The following is a 17,680-nucleotide window of genomic DNA, read 5'->3' as shown; positions in this document are numbered from 1 at the left end:
GTTCTTCACAGGTAAGAGTTCTATGAGGGTATAGAAAGAGGAAAAATATAACTACACATTGCTGATTGCTTGTTTCCTGCCTCTCCTGTATGGGGAACATAAAAAACTGGGTGACTGAAAGGACATAAATGAAGGGGTGGTGGGGTGGGGGACAACCTAAAACTTAAAAAAATAATTTAAAATGGCAATTTTAAAGAGAGAATAGTAGTTTTAGCTTGAAAGCAAAACAGATAAATCAACCAGCTACTCAAACTGCATGCAAACATCATTGAAAAGTTTCACTCACTGACACACAGTCAATGCTGATGCACAGTGACTTCAGAAGACATGAGAAACTGTCCCTGTGAATTTCCCTGTCACTTTTTGTGGGAGTAGAAAGCCCCATCTTTCTCCCTCAGAGCAGCTGGTGGTTTTGAACTGACCTTCTGGATCACAAACCAACACCTAACCAACCACTCTGCTCCCAGAACTCTTAACAAGTCTGACATGTAGGTCACTAGCGCTACAAGTTACAATTGTAGACAGATGTCCCCAAATATGGCAACAGGATCCTATTTACTTTAATTCACAAGATAGTGTCTTAAGACACCTGGTTGCATACACACTGTATATGCCTGTTATTTCCCACTTCCTTTAGCAACACATCATTACCGTGTTCTCTGCCAGAGATAAACTGTCTTCCTGTCTTTTTTTCCAAATCTTTAAACAACTTCTATATGGTTGTGAGGCTTGGAACCACGACAAACATCACATCTGGCCTCTTGAACAGTTTCATCCGCTTCACCTTGAAGCCACACTTGCTCCGTTAAAGGTCAAGAAAGGATGCCCTGTGTTGTAGCCAATTCACCCTCACCAGCAAGTCATGCTTGCTGGAAAAACAAATCCAACCTGTGACATGAGCCAGGGGACAGCTGGGAACAAACTTGAGATGACAGCTGTGAGCTGGATGTAAGGGTAACCTGGATAATCACTGGCCCACTGGGTAGACCTGAGAAACTCTGACAAAGGGCATACTGACACACAATTTCCCAACACCACACTACACGGAATGGTGCACAGCAAAAAGAAGCCGGTCATGCGGAGTTGCTCTTCCACGCAGGATGCCGGGCCACCGCTCTGCAAGGCAGAAGTGGAGGTAGGATCTTTTTCCAATGAGTGAGCTGCAGCTAGCAAGTTGTATGCCTTCTGTGCTAGTTTCCACTGCCATCAAGTTAACTGTGACTCAAGGAGACGCTAGGTGTGCAGAGCAGAGCTGGGCCACGTGGTTTCCAAGGCTGTGACCCCTCAGGGGCAGACCACCAGACTTGTCCAGGGAATCTCTGGATGGCTTTGAACCACCTGCATTTCAACCCACAGGTGGGACATTTAACCATTTACAGCACTACAGACACTTAAACAAACGTGGAGATCCCAGGAAAGGAGGGTGCTATCATTTTCTAAACACCCATGTAATGACAGAAAACTCTCCATGAAAAAGGATTTTTAAACTTTAGGAATTCCACTTGTTACACAGAGTTCCACCAACTACAGCCCGTTGGGGAAATCGAGCGGCAGCCTGTTTAACAGGACGTTCAAATTCAAAATGGCTTCTACAGTTTTAAAGGATTGTTTTTAAAATGAGAGAAAAGAAAAGAGTATGTAACAGATTATGTAATAAAGCTCATCTGATCTTATAAGAAAAAACTTTCAGTTAGGTCGTAAAGTGTGCAAAAGAACAGTTAAAGGTTAGTTAGGGCATGTATTAAGGAGGAGCCTGGAGGCATAGCAATTACACAGTAGGCTGCAGTCTGCAAGGTCAGCAGTTTGAAACCACCAGCAGCTCCTCAGGAGGAAAAATTAAATAAAATCACTGGAGTTTGGTCTCATTCTCCAGTCCATTAGAGGGCCTGTACTTAAAAGTGTGAGCCTACTTATGATGATGATCCTTCAGTCCCAAGACCCTAATTATCTACTCCAATTGAGAATTGGTAAAATACATATATATATATATTGATATCGAGTAAACATGGTACTGGCTTCCTTTTACATTTCAGACCTACTATGTTGCTGCTCTTGTATCACTGCTGCAAGGTGCTGCGGTCTCCCTTCTAACTCGCAGGACCCTATGCACAAAAACAACATTGGTCAGCCCTAATGAGGGACAGTGGGCTCAATCACAGCGACCATATTGTCAGTCCATCTCCTTGAAGGCCTTCCTCTCCTCTGTGTAAACTACTTTACCAAGCATGATGTCCTTCTCCAGGGACTGGTCTCTTCTGAGAACATGTTCAAAATACCAGAAACGAAGTCTTGCCATCCTGGTGTCTAAGGAGCATTCAGGTTATCCTTCTTCCAAGAAAGATCTGTTGGTTCTTTCGCCAATTCATGGTACTTTCTACATTCTTTGCCAGCACCAGAATGCAAATGCATTAACTCTACTCAGTCTTCCTTATTCAATGGCTAATTTTCACACGTACATAAGATTAAAATTACTTCAGTCTTCAAAGTAACATCCTTGCTTATCAACACTTTAAATGGATCTTTTATAGCACATTTAACGAACACTCATAGTGGATCCAAGCAAGGCCAAATCCTTGACAACGTCGATCTTTTTTCTGTTTATCATGTTACACCTATTGGTTCAGTTGTGAGGATTTTGCTTTTCTTTACCTTAAGTTGTAATCCATATTGAAGACTGCAGTTCCTGATCTTTATCAGCTCCCATTTTCAGCAGGCAAAGTTGTGCCATTTGCACGTGACAATTAGCCTTCCACCAAACTGGATGCTGCACTTTTCAGTCCTGCTTCTCAGATTTGCTCCATGTACACATTGAGTGAATGTAGTAAGAGGAGGCAACCGTGACAAACACCTTTCCTGATGTTAAACCATGTAGTATTCCCTTGTTCTGCCCAAATAACTTCCTCTTGATCCATGAACAAGTTCCGTAAGAGTACAAGAACGCGTGCTCAGAACGGATTGTCCAGTTTGTTATGATCCACAGAAATGCCTTTGTACACAAGTAAACATCTTTCTGCTATCTTTCTGGAAAACAGAGACTTTCAGCCAAGATCCATTTCACATCAGCAATCATATCCATTGTTCCACACTTCTGAATCCAGCTTGAACATCTGGCAGCTTCCTGTCAGTACTCGGGATGATCTTCGGCCAAATTTTTAACTTGCATGTGTTATTAATGACACTGTTCTATAATTTGCACATTGTTAGGTCACCTTTTTTTGGAATGGATAAAATATGGAGCTCCTCCAGGTGGCTATCCCCCAAATCTCTTGGCATAGACAAGTGTGCACTTCCAGGGCTTCATCAGCTTGATGAAACATATTCCACTGATATTTCATCAATTCTCGGAGTTTTGTTTTTGACTAATGCCTTCAGTGTAGCTTGGATTTCCTCAGTACTATGTGTTCTGGATCATATGCTACCTATTCAAATGATTGACTGTCAATAGTTCTTTTAGGTATAGTGACTCTTAGTATTTTTTCCATCTTCTTTTGATAGTTTTGCATCATTCAGTATTCTGAAATAGAATCTTTCAAAGAAGACCCAGTGATGGGTGCTGTTGGATACCATCAGTTCAAACGCATAGCAACCTAATGTACAAAAGGAGACACTCCCTGGTCCAGCATCATCTTCATGACCTATGTTCCAACTTATTGTTGCAGCCAATACATCAATCCATCTCATTTTTTTCAGTGGTCCTCTACATTGCCGGCCATAAGGGCCTCTTTATTTTTTTAGATATCACATCCTATTTTATTACTATCATCATTTTCTATTAAATTGGTTAAAATAAAAATTGCTTTGGAGGAACAGTGTTTGTTTTTTTTTTGAGGGCCTATTCTAACAGGTCATCGAAAGTACATGAGCTGAAGCCTCTCGATCATCACTTGTAAAGCATATTCTAGATGTACTTCTAGTCAGACTTGCTCATTCTTCTGGCATCCCATAGTTTCACTATTCTTTGTCAACAGTACAATGCCAATGAGTAATTCTTCTCGGGTTTTCCTCATTCATTGTTCAGCTTTCATATGCATATAAGGCCACTGAAAATATCATAGCTTAGGTCAGATGCAACTCTGCTTTTTACCACTTTAAAAAAGATCGTTATACATTTACCAAATTCAGTACGTTCTTTGATATCCCTGACTGCTGTTTCCACTATTGCTGGTTGTAGATCCAAGGAAAAGAAATTCTTGGCAACTTCGATATATTGCTATTCTTGTTGTGACTTATTAGCCCAGTTGTGGGGATTTTTACATGAAAGGATGTAGTCTGCTCTTCCTTAGTAAGTGCTTCAAGAAATCTTCACTTTTAGCAAACAAGCCTGTGTTGTCTGCATACAGAAGAGCTCATCTCTAATTCTAATGCCGCCTTCTTCTCAAAGCATTTGCTCAGCATACAGATTGAATATGTGCCCTGACACTTAATGATTTCAATGATTCGTGCTACCCTAGCACCTTCGATCAGTGACTACTATAGTACTTCTTACATTGCACAAGCAGTTCCCCACCTTGCACCCACTCACCCCAAACCATTCACTGAGCAGACTACAAGCTTTTTGTCTAGTTTCCTCCCTCATAGAAAGAAAGTTCCCTAAGGTATGGGATTTTGTTTACTATTGAATCACTGGATACAGCAGTGTAATTACTGGAAAACTGTGATAGGAAGTCCTTTTCATTAAAAAAATGTTTAAATGCTGTTAAAGGATGCTCTTAAGCAGTGGTTCTCAACCTTCCTAATGCCGCGACCGTTTAATACAGTTCCTCAAGTGTGGTGACCCCCAACTATAAAATTATTTTTGTTGCTACTTAACTGTACCTTTGCTACTGTGATGAATTGGGAGACCCCTGTCAAAGGGTCCTTAGACCTCTAAAGGGGCCGAGACACATAGGTTGAGAACCGCTGCCCTTAAGTAACTTCACAGTAAGTTCTACAAGTCAGAAATCAGAAGGGGAAAAAGTCAAAATCAAACAAAAAAAATTTTTTAAGGAGAGAAAGCTATAGCCATGATAGCTAGGAGCAGAGAGAAAGCTCTCCCAAATGAACCTTATGTGACAATACTGAATAGCTCACTGGAGGTGCTCAAAATAGGAGTTTAGAAGAAATGGAAAGTGAGCTGGGCCCAAAAAAGCGGGGGGAGGCTAGGAAAGGAAATGTAAGGGGTGTCCGTCACAAGAATATTATCTTCGGGTTGAATGAAAAACATCCAGGATATAAAGAGGCTGGCGGATAATAAAACGCTGAAAATAGTGTGTAGCATGTCCCATGCATGTAGCATGACATCCTTAACAGTCGGAACTGCATAGTATGTTGGCCAGCCAAATCCCTGTTACCATGGGTTGGCTGGGATACCCAGTGAACCTATATTCCACAGTAGAAAGGACCAACGAAGGAAATGGGAAAGGGAAAAAGAAAGACGGGTTCCACCCCACTGTCATTTCCAACTGCGCCCCCTGAAAGGTTCCACCACCAAAGTAAACGCTGATAACAAACTAGCCGGGTTCGGAGCTCAGCAGTGACAGCCGGTTCAACGCAAGGGCGCAAGGAGCCCAGGTGGTGCTTGCTGTCTGTCGGGAGAGCTCTGGGCTGCTAACCACAAGGTCGGTGGTTCAACCCCACCAGCAGAAAGTTGGGTGACTCCGCCCTTCTCCAGATTTAGTCTCGGAAACCACCTAGTAATATCGTGTGCCTGGGAGTCAGAAGCACCCGAACTTCTTGGGAATTACGCGGGGCCTGCACTTCACCCCAGCTCCACCGGTGCACACTCCGGAGGCGGGGCCTGAACCTGCGCGCACACGGAGCGTCCCAGTCCACCGAGCAAGTTGGAGACGTGCCTTTTGAACTGCTCTGGGTGCAAGCGGGGCCAGAAAGGCGCCCAGAAGGAACTGTTGCTGGGCCGGGGAGGACTCCGGGTGCCAAAGCCTGGGCAGGGACTAACCGCGGGCAGGCCCGGGGGCCGGGGGCGGGGGAAGAGAAGGAGGGAGCCGAAGTTTGAAAGCCCTCGGGGGCCGACATTACCAACGCGAACAGCGCAGCAGTTTCTCCAGCCGGTCCAGCGCCGCGCGGCTATGGGCCCAAGCCCCGCCGCCGGAAGGCTCCATGGCGGACGCGGGACCAGACTCGTTCCCGGAGCGGACGCTCGGCCGCCGGACCCTGGGCATCGCCCCGCCTTCGCGGGAAAGGCTCCGCGGCCAGCAGGAGAGCCGGCGGACTGCAGCGAAGAGGAAAACGCGCGGGCCCGGGGGTGACCGGACCGCGGCCCCTAGTCGTTTCCCGCGCCAGCAGCCGCGGGACGCCGGGGGGCGGGGCACGCGCCGACTGTCCGGCGCGCGGGCTGCAGCGGGGCGGGGCCATGGGCGGGGCCTCAGCGCTCCAAGGGACGCTGCGCGCGGGGCCGGGCGGGATCGGGGCGGGGCGTCGGAAGCGCGCCTAACGACCTCGCGCTGGCATTGGAGGGGCGGGGAGACGGGGCGGGGCATCTGAGACCGCAGTCCCGGCGCTGAGTGCTGGGTGGGGCGGGACCGCTCAAGTCCACCAACCGCCCAGCCAGGTGCGGTGCTGCGGCGGGAAGTCCTGGGACGCGGCCTGGGGGCAAGGTCCAGAAAACGGAACCAACCCAGGGCGGAGCTGGAAAAACTGGTCTCCCAGCAGCATCCACGTCGCGCCATTAAAAACCCTGAACTGCTTCAAACTCCCACTTTTCCGAACCGAGATTACTGGAAGGAACTTAACTGTTGGGGAAAAAAAAAAAAAAAGCCAGTCTTGAAACTTCCGGTTGAGTGTGTTCTGCCATTTCACTACAGTGAGCTCTGGAAATGCTCCCGACTTTAAAAGGGCCTCTGGACTGAGAAGCGCCACAAGATGCCTGTGCGTTTTATTCTTCGGAAAGTAGCATTTTATCACCTTATTCTTTTTTTTCCAGTCCTGGGGTATAAGTGTAAGTGCTGTTATTTGTTGTTATATGCTATCTTCTATGTACAACAGATTGAAACACTACCATTTTCAAAATTGTTATGTGTGGCCCAGTTGCAGCCACTGTATCTATCCATCTCCCTGAGTGCCTTACTCTGTTTTGCAGATGTTACGTTAAGCATGACATCTTTTAGGGACTCCTCTCACCAGATGACTTGTCCAACAGGCAAATGAAAAAGCACCATCAATCCGAAGGGGCATTCTGGTGTATTAGAACTTACAATTCTGAGCACTGTGTACAGTGGGCTACCGTTCATGGTGGAAGGCCTAAATCCATTTTGAGTTTTCACAATATTTCAGCCTCCATTGAGCCTTTATTCCTTTCGGTCTGAAACCCGCAGAGGGATTACCATGACTCAAAGGCTGCCAGGAAGCATTAAAGGCCCTAGCCCTCAGGCAGAATACATTGGGAAGTGAATTACTCCCAAATGGCCTAACCCTCAGGCACTTGCCTGAGTTTACCCTAATGAAATGTGAAGTGCTCCAGTCTAGCTGTGAGCTTGGGTTACTTACTACAAAGTCAGGTTTGTCACCACAAGCCCCTTGGAAGGAGAAAGATGAGGCTGTCTGTGCCTCTGAAGACTGACAACCTCAGAAACCCGCGGGGCCAGTTCAACCCTGCCCATAGTGTTGCTATGAGTTAGAATTGGCTAGATGGTAGTTTTGAATGAAGATGACTACCTTGGTCTGAGGGCCCTGAAGCAAATCTTCTATCCAGCAAAATGGGTATGTTCTAATCATGGCCACATTCCTGCTTCTAGAATCCTTCCTGCAACTAGTGTATGATCTGCCACCACTCATGCTTTTGTGACCGTTTCCCTGGCACACCCACGTACTATTTAATCAACCTGTAAATCCTTGGGCTCCATTAAGACCCAGTGCTGATGGCCTCCCTTGCTGGGATGATGTATTTATGTTTTTGTTCTGTTTCAGACAATAAGTGACCTCCACAAATTATATTTGAAATATGGGCATCTATCTCTTTGGTCCTCTACAACACCGGTTGCTCTTTTTCCTAGACTTCTTTGTTCTGATAGCTTGAGAGATTCTTCAACAAGACCATGAGATGTTTTTTGAATTAATCCAATCTAAATCATTACAAATAACCTACTCAAAGAGATGCTGAATTCTGGCTTATTTTTAAAATATTCCTAGAATAAAATTTCAAAATATTTTCTTGAAAAAAACATTGCCCATTTTTTTCCATAAGGATCATTCATTCATTGACCACCATATTTCAAAGATATCAGCTAATGAGCATACCTTCATTCCCGAACTCTCAATCCAGTTCATTCCCAAATATTTCCATTGGCACCACTTAACTTTCTCTTATCTGCCCAAATCTCAGATGTCTACCTGTGTTTTATTGCCTACGTAAAAGCATTTTACTGCATGAATTATAACAAATTATGCATGAAATTGAGAAGAATGGGAATCCCAGGACCCTTAAATGTGCTCATGCTGAACCTGTACATATACTAAGAGGCAGTCATCCAAATGCAACAAAGGGATACTGCGTGGTTTAAAATCAGGAAAGGTGCTCTGTTAGGCCAGGTTGACTAGAGAAGCAAATCCAGAAATACTTGTGTATATATATAGGCAAGAGGAAGGAGATCCCCAGACCTTTTGTCCTCTAGGTGGGTTTTAAGTGCCAACCTTTAAGTTAGCAGGCTAGGGGAAACTGTCTACACAACCAGGAACCTAAACCAGTTCCGTTTGCTTAAAAATTCCCACGTGAAAGAGTATGTATTCTGCACAAGAAGAGCTGTTTATTCTTGGACTTTGGACAGACAGGCTTTCACTTGCTTTCTGAATATGACGCCATAACCCTGAAAACAAATTTAAATTCTCTGGAATGATCCTAATCTCTTTCAGTACCATTTCAAATAAAATATATACTGGAGACATATATGATCATGAAACTCTTTGTAATGTTTGTTCAACTAACTTTTTTTTACAGTATTCTGTTGCTTAATTAAGAGCAAAATTGTCTCAGCAACTGAAAAGAGTAATTTTGTCTTGTGGACTAAAAGCAGATTAGGCTAAACTGAACAAACCAGCTAGGATACAACCAATCATTATTCACTCCCCGTGGGTGTCTAAAGGATCTATGTGTATCTTCTCATGAACCAGCTGGGGTATAACCAATCATTATTCACTCCCCGTGGGTGTCTAAAGGATCTATGTGTATCTTTTTATGAACCAGCTGGGGTATAACCAATCATTATTCACCTCCCCATGTGTGTCTAAAGAATCTATGTGTATCTTTGGGTGATGGGTACAGTTCTGTATTGATCAACGTATTGGCTTCAGTGAACTGTCATGAACTGTTTTGACAAGCTGTGGAACATAGACCAAGTCTCAATGTCACAGTTAAAATAACAAAACAAACCCATCGCCACTCAGTCATTCCCCACTCCTGGCAGCCGGCAGAGTGTCTTAGAACTGTTCCACCCAGCATCCGAGGCTGTACATCTTTACAGAAACAGGCTGCCACACTGTTCTACTACAACGTAGTTGGTGAGTTCAAACCACTTGCCTCTTAGCTGGCAGTCAAGTACTTGCATATTGTGCCGCTCGGGCTCCTGCCAATGTCACATAAACCTTGGCATTTAGTGAAAAATCACCAGGTCTCTAGAAGCATCTAGATTTTTTATTTTTTTTTGGAAGGATGATGGGTCCATTCTTGGGGACCCCTGCCAAATTTCTGTCACCCGAACAAAAGGAACGAGTCTGAGGGCGCAAATGCACTCATCTGTGTCTCCAGCAGCTGCTGTAAAGGTTCTGGGTCTCTTCGGTGTTTCCTGATCGTTTATCAAATTCAGTCTGACACAGATATTTCACTGGTCATTGTTTTTTGTTCGATAGACTTCAGAGTTCAGCCCATTCCACTGCTTTTTATTGCTTGCTATTTTTAAGGAGACACCTCAGTAGAAACCCCCTTTTTTCTGTACAGTGTAATTACTGAAGCACATAAAGTGGTTATAGCAGGAATTTATCACTTTCAGGTGGAAATACTCCCGGCCAAATAAAAGATAGAGTAGAAATGCCAGGAGCAATTTATAACAGGCTCACTGACATTTTGTGTTGAGAAGCTCTACTGGTGAATAAGCATCAAGTCATAAATCTCTGCAAACGTGATTAAAGCAAGCGAGTTATTCTTTGAGGGGGCACGATAATACAGGAATACTGTGAGGCAAAGCAGAAAAAAAAAATTCCCCCAAACAGCTGACAAAAAAAAAATTCCCCCAAACAGCTGTCAGTAACATTTACAAACAGCTTGTTGTAAGTTCGGTTGGATTCCAACAGCTGTTTGTGCACACATAAAATTTTCATTTAGGAAATGAGCACTGGCCTGGGTTTAGGGGCCATTGTGTCTCAAAATGTTGTAATCAGATTTAATCCAAATTCATGCGATCATTTTGATCTCTTTCAACCTACAAGTGAGAGGCAACTAGTGCGATCCTCAGGAGGCCTGGGTCACAGTATGTATTTGGTAATGTGGGACTCCATGAGTGAATGACAGAATATACTGTCTGTGAGCTCAATGGTCAACTGTAAGGTGAATTTCTGCTTTATTATTGCTCTATCCATCTACCTTGGAAAGTCGGCCGCGTATCTGGGCTCATTTTACTCACTGTGCTAAGGGCGCTTATTAGCCCTCAGCATCACTTTAGAGGCTGGAAGGCTGAATAAAAATTTGGTTACTATTATCAAGTCATTTGCTATAAGAGATGCTTTGTCAAATGTCTCCTTGTTATTGTTGCCTGTGTCTTTGTTTAGTTGTTTTTCTATTTCAAAAGACAGCTGACGTTTCTTTGCCACCTGTGAAGTAGGAACCATAAGAAAACACCACGTTGCTATTTGTTGCATGGATTCAATGGGCTGATGCGCTTGGCAAAGTGGTTCCAACATAAGAAGTCCTTAATCAATGCTAGCGTGCACACATACAAAAATGGTTCAAGAACACTAAAGTGATAAGCTTTTATCTTCGGTAATAAAATTCACTGTATCCCCATGGATACCCAACTAGACGGGAATCTAATGTGTTTCATCTTTTTAAAATATCTGTGAAATATAAGCATATGTGTATATATGTGTGCATATTTGTTCCATTTTATGTATTGATATGGATATTTAGATGGTAAGTCAGATTTTTAAAAACATGTTACAAATAGAACAACACTTTTCTTACATAAACAAGATGCACGTGGTAATAGCTTTTCTTTCCCTAAGTTACTCAAATCACTGAGGACAATATTTTCCATGCGTGTTCATTGTTTCAGAAAAGCGTGCATCTGCTCCAGGGCCCTCAGATGCCTGACTCCCGCCTGGTGATATAGGCACCTTACCATTTCCATTTGACAGAGAAAGGGGCCTTCCAGTTGTCCGGTCATTTCCCAAGAACACTGTTTATGATGGGCAGAGCAGGAAAGTAGCCCAGGTCAGCCTGACTCCAGAGTCCAAACCTGTAAGCACCTCCGCGCCTCAGTTTCCACCACTTGGCTGTTAGTTTGTCAGCACTGCGGTGGCCTGCATGTTGCCGTGGTGCTGGAAGCGCTGTCACTGGTATTTCTAGTACCAGCAGGGCCACCCAACGCGAGAGGGTTTCCGCAGAGCTTCCTGACTAAGACCAGACAGCGAAGAAGGAATCCGCCGCTGAACAGCTTATGTGACAAAGCACTGGCAGATATCGAAGGCCTAGGCTAATGAATATCAAAAGTGCTATGGACTGCCAAAAGAACAAACAACTCTCTCTTGGAAGAAGTGCAGCCAGAAGGCTCCTTCAAAGCAAGGCAGACAAGCCTTCGTCTCAGGGACGTGTTGGATAGGTTGTCAGGAGAGGTCAGTCTCTGGAGAAGGACATCATACTTGGCGGTAAAGTCTCAAAGCAAAAAAGCAGAAGGTTCGCCACAAGATGGATTGACAGAGTGGCCCCAGCAATGGGGTCAGGTATAAGAACAAGTGTGAGGATGGCACCGGACCGGGCAGTGCTTTGCTCTTGTGCGCGGGTCACTCAGAGCGGGAACTGACTTGATGACACTTCACAACAACACAGACGGCTGTTCATCAAGATGAACTTTGAGAAAGGTTGTGTAATGTTCTATCAGTGGCCAGATCAGCGTGCACCCTGATTTACAGCACATTTGTGTAAAGTTACAACAAGGCGTGAAGCTACTGTCCTTCCCGCACAGAATTTGCCATCTAGTTGCAGACCAGATGACTCCTAAAGAGAATACAAGTAATATAAAACAGGGTAGAATCATGTGTTCCGTCATGTGGTACACATGTAAGTATCCCCAGAGGTCAGGGGAGAGGATGCTTAAAATGGTTTAATGAAGAGTGGAGTCGTCATGGATAGATCTGCGGCAGAGGTGAGAGTGGGCAGTAAGTCTTGGAAGACAGAGAGGGTTGAAGTAATAGAAAGAAGAAAGAAAAAGATTTCAGATGTACGGAATCATATCAACCCAGAGACACAAATGGCAGGGAAGTCCTGGCCCCGGCTTGACCAGAGCAAAGTTATTAGACTGAAACATCTGAAATTGCTGTTTTTGTAGGTCAAAAATGGATGGATAACATCAATTTCATCTGGCTCAGCCTAATATATGTTAGATAGAAGTGATAATAGTGCCCAGCGGACCGTTGTCAGGGACAAGGAAGATTCAGAGGAGGAATCCGTGAAAAGTCGCCTTCTGAAACGGAGCAGAGCAAGGATTGACAAGTAACAGCAGAGACTCTTAGCGTCTCTCTTCCACCAGCCAAAGAGAAATCTGGAAAAAACTGCCGGGGTATCCAAAGAAAAGTCCCAAATTAATCAAAGTAAATAGAACGAAATGAAAGGACTGAAATATATATACATATTGTCTTTATATATAAATATATATTATATATATATATTATCTTTCAGGATACCGTGAACCTAGGAATGAAACCAGAGACACATTACTAATATGGCCTGGTGGCATCGTGGGTTCTGAACAGGGCTGCTAATTGCAAGATTGGCCTTGGAACCCACCAGCCTGTCCTCAAGGAGAGAGGAACGGCTTTCTGCCACCTTGGGAACCAACAGGTTCTAATCTGTCCTGTAGGCTCACTCTGAGCGCTCGAATAGACTTAGCGATAGTAACTCTGGAGATTTGGATTAATTCACACTTACATAGCTTTGATATGTACCAGTGATCTGTAGACATCACTAGCTTGTACTACTGCCAAGAAACAATTAGAAAATGTTCAGGAATGTTAGCTGGTTGTTAAATGTTATCCTTCTTAAAATTAATTTATTTATGTAAAGTTAGAATAAAAATAATTTTAGAATGAACTGAACTTGGAATGCAACAAAATTGATTTAAAAATAATTTTAAAACATAATTTAAAAAATTTTAAACAACAACAGTAAGGGTAATAAATAGTAAAACTCATGACTTCCTAAACATTTTACTACATTTTCTTTTTGTCTAGACTTTTGGTATTATTTAATCTTCTCTTGCTAGGAGAATTTAAGCCACAGTTAGAAAATGTTGTAAATCAAAGCATGATACATATAGTTTGTTGATTATTTACTCTACACATAATAAATTGGCAAAGAAATTGACAATACCATCCATTCAGTTTAAAAACAAATGTCATGTCTGTAGCTGTTGCATTGTGAATGTAGCCCATTCAATGAAGGAGTCTCTCTTATTGCCCACTGAAGCCAATTTCACTTCCACCTTACTCATTAACTTAAAACAAAACAAGCAAATATTAACCAAGGCACGTCAGAATTAGCTCAGAAAGCTGATTGCTCAACATTTGCCAGCACTTCACTGAGAACACCCACCCATTATGTTACATCATCAGCCTTCCCTGCCTAACACCCTGTGGAAGTCCTGACACTATTTCACATTGACTCACAAGCAAGTGCGTGCCTTTGGCTGCAACCTGGCATAAGATACCTAACTCACTCAGCATAAAGGTGAAGATGATTCAGGACTCTTGTATCAGTGGATTACCAGTGTAAATGACTTCAATATCAAGTCCAAAGCATATGCATCCAGGACTTTGAAATTATTAGCAAAACGTGAAATCGTTATCAGAAATGAGCTCAGACCCCTGAGTCTGGATTGAAAGCCAGTTCCAGTTTTATCTCAGGATGCCTAAGTAGGAAATGTTACTGTGTTTTTGTTGTCATTGTTTGGCTGCTATTGTTTTTCCGGTGAGCTCTTCCCCAGACCCAAGGGAGAACATTTCGCAAGCAGAACAAGATGGGCAGAGGCTACGGTGCAAAGGGAGGTGTTTCTGATTTCTATTGTCTGCCTCTCAAAACTACCCAAGGATATGTAGACATATCCTTCCAGAGGCAAAAACAAAAACCAGAGGTCCTTGTGCGTGAAACTTTATTACCTGCATTTCCCCCCTCCCTGACCATATTCTCTTCTCAATAGAGTGCTGTTTTCACACTCACTGACTGGATGTCAAAGATTTTCACATCTTTCTGGTTTATTGCTTTAGGTGAACTTGGATGCTGTGATCGCAGTAATTATCAAACTCGAGAAAGAACAGGAAAAGGTTGGGTGGGGCAGAGGAATGGAATTAAAAAAAAACATTGTTTGCCCCTACCTATTTGTCATGGTGAAAGGTACTTGAAACTAAATGGAGAAATACATTTTAAAATGTCTATAAAATTGAAGAAGAATCCTTGAGCACCTATTTTTGTGAGGGTGGTAGGGTGGACAAGGGTGGGGGGAGGAGGATGACATAAATAATAATGAAGAGACAAAACAACAACAAATAACAGGGCTTGTTGTCAGGGTGATCACCAACCCCCAAACCCAAATCCCAGTGATGGAGTCCATTCTGACTCACAGGACAGGACAGGACAGGCATCCTGGCTTTTCAACATTGTAACTCTTAAAGGGAGTAGAAAACCTCATCTTTCTCCCTAAGAGCAGCTCCTGCTTTTGAACTGCTAACCTTACAGTTAGTGGGCCAGTAAGTAGCGTACAAGACACCAGGGCTCCTTTAGGGATATAAAAAGTAGTGGTTTTGTTTTCTACCCTGAAAAGGCAACTTAATGCATCCTTTCATTTGCTCTCATGGATCAGATATTTTGGGGGACCTCTCCTATGTCAATCACTAGTAGGTGGTGCAGACCATTAAGCACACAATTACTGGCCCAAACATTGGCCGTCCAAAGCCGTCCAGGGGCACCTTGAAAGACGAGCCTGAAGTTCTACTTCCAACAGATTACAGTCTTGCAAATCCTTTAGCGCAGTTCTGTTCTGAGCGCAAGGGATTGTCTGGGCAGCCACTCACAGCAAGCACACGTCAGTTGCTGTGGTCACAAGAGGGAGAGGATGGATCTGACCGGGTCCTCGTGGACCTCCTGAGCTGTGCTTCCCTTTCACCAACTTTAAAAAAGGGAAAATGAGAACTGCCCTCTCAGCGCTGCAGGAGTCTCCGGACGGGGCCAGCGGTTAAAAACTCGGCCACCAACCTAAGGACTGGCCTGCTCCGTTCTGAAAGGGCCCCGCCATGGAGACCCTAGGATGCAGTTCTACTGTGAAACACGGGGCATCACTGGGAGTTGGCAAGGAACGGTTTGGGGTTTTGGGTCCCAGGGTTACTGTGAGGATCCAATGATGATACCTAAAGAGAAAGCAGTTTGTAAACCTACATGTGAGAGATGATGATTATACTTCTCTTTGTCCAAATTCAAAATAAGAGGTACTCGGCCCGCGCCCCATTTGTTAAAATTAAAACAAAATTATTAGCTTCAATTGTCAGCGGGCAATTGTCTCTGTAAAAGAAAATACCTCTTTTAAAAACCTGACTATTCAGGCTTTGCGTGTCTCCCATTGTGATCAACAGACAATGTGGCTTGCTTTGAAATGTCTTCTCTACATGTTATTTCCAAGTAGGAATTAAATTTCTCTTCTTGAATTATAGGGTGCCAGAATAAATGGCTGAAACATGGATGATAATCACAAAAACTAACTCATTCTTTGCTGGTGCCTGAACTGCGAGGGGGATTGGTGGGGGAGAGCCACCTGTAATTTAAACAGAACTATCTCAAACTTAAGGTAATTTTTCATTATACAGTATAAGTACAACATAGTAAAAAAATCTGTATCTAAAGATAATTTTATAAAATATTGAATTAAAATAATTTTCTCTGCTCACTTGGGAATTAGACTTAATATCATCAAACAGACCCATAGCTGGATGTTCCTTTTTAGTCATATATATATATAATCTTTAAATAAAATTACTGTGCGAACATGTTCACAGATCAAGCAATCTTGACAAGTTCACCTCAGACAAGTATCTTCTAATGATTCAAACATTATTACTTGAAAGGTGTACACTCAATCAACATACCAGTTTTAAATGGGGTTTGACCCATTGGTTTTCCACACAAAGTTAACATTGCTTCTTGAAAATAAAGGAGACTGATAGAAATTTCAAAAGGCAATAAAGTAACTATATTATCTTCTCATCCACATGTTAAAATATATTCATAGTCTTTGTCAATATGTACGTGTCATGTGTGTGTGCATGTCTATATTGCGCTTTACTTAAATGTACAGTTAAGATACACATAGGAAAATCCACTATGCATTAAAATTGAGAACAAACGTATGTAAATATGTATAGCACATGTACAAAGATATTATTCTAGTGGTAGATAAGATTAGACTGATTCATCATTCTTCAATGCATGAGGATAAAGAGCTGCAGGTTCTAGAAATATGAGAAAGAGTTTTTCTGCAGTAAATTATTGCAGACAATTGGACATCCCAAAGTACAAACATGCAGTCATGAAGCATAAACAGATCCCTAAATTTGGTTTAGGCAGCAGTGCCTAAGCACAAGCATTGCAGGTTTTGCCTTTAGAAGGCAAATGCATTTTAAAATCAGTTTGTTAGGTGACAGAAAGGCAGTGCGTAGCTTCAGCAGTGGTGTAATATACTGTGATCGTTTAATTCTATCCAAACATGAATCAAGACCTCCATATCCCGGGAAAGCAGCACAGAGCCCAAGCTTGCTGAGGCAGCGGCGGGCGATCTAACAATGGACTCCTAGAGGAAAGACTGGGTGGGTAACCGCACCACCGTCTCCTGAAGAAGAGAAATGCCTACAAGCAATTTGGAATAAAAATATAGTACTCATCATTGTACAAGGCTTGGTGTGTTTTGTAATGTATCATTAAATATGTTTTTTATTATAGCATTACAATTTTTTTTACTGTTTCTCTTTGAGAATAGCAATATTTTAAAATTACTGGAATGAAGAAGTAGAACCATTTTAAAGCTGTAGATTTGTTTTTAAAGCAGAAACCTATTTTTTTTTAATTTAGTGCCTTCAGTATGACTTGGAGGTAGAGTGGTGCCTTTGTACACCGTTTTACTCATAAATGATACGACGAATATCATGGAACACTTTATGAAAGCCTTTCATCACAGTCAATGCACCCCATTTTAACAAATCTCTAAGTGAAATGTAATCAAGTCTTTCAGAAGTCATGTTTTTGTAAAGGGCAATGAGTTTATATTGGGAGTTTCATCTATAGTAAAATTTTCTTCAAAATAATTTAATAAACTCAAATATAAGGTGTTTGCTATAATTTTGCAAATGCAGGTAACTCTTTCAGATTTGAATGCAACCTTAGACATATTCCCAACACTCACTTGTATTATGCATATGCACTAGAATCAAGGTGATCAAAAGA

At 42.7% G+C, this 17,680-nt stretch overlaps 1 protein-coding gene across 2 annotated transcripts in view; it reads right to left on the bottom strand.

The window, feature by feature from the left end:
* Positions 1-6,281, bottom strand: part of BARD1 (BRCA1 associated RING domain 1) — a 94,091-nt gene extending 87,810 nt beyond the window's left edge. For both annotated transcript variants that reach the window (XM_075529501.1, XM_075529502.1), the window contains exon 1: positions 6,016-6,281. In XM_075529501.1, coding sequence (XP_075385616.1) covers positions 6,016-6,158 — 143 coding nt within the window. In that variant the 5' untranslated portion in view covers positions 6,159-6,281. The remainder of the gene's footprint in view (positions 1-6,015) is intronic.
* Between the last annotated feature and the right edge of the window lie 11,399 nt (positions 6,282-17,680).

This window comes from Tenrec ecaudatus, chromosome 13 (genome assembly GCF_050624435.1).
Source record: "Tenrec ecaudatus isolate mTenEca1 chromosome 13, mTenEca1.hap1, whole genome shotgun sequence".
NCBI lineage: Eukaryota > Metazoa > Chordata > Mammalia > Afrosoricida > Tenrecidae > Tenrec > Tenrec ecaudatus.
Note: the sequence above shows the minus strand (reverse complement) of the source record. Positions and strands in the feature narration are given on the sequence as shown.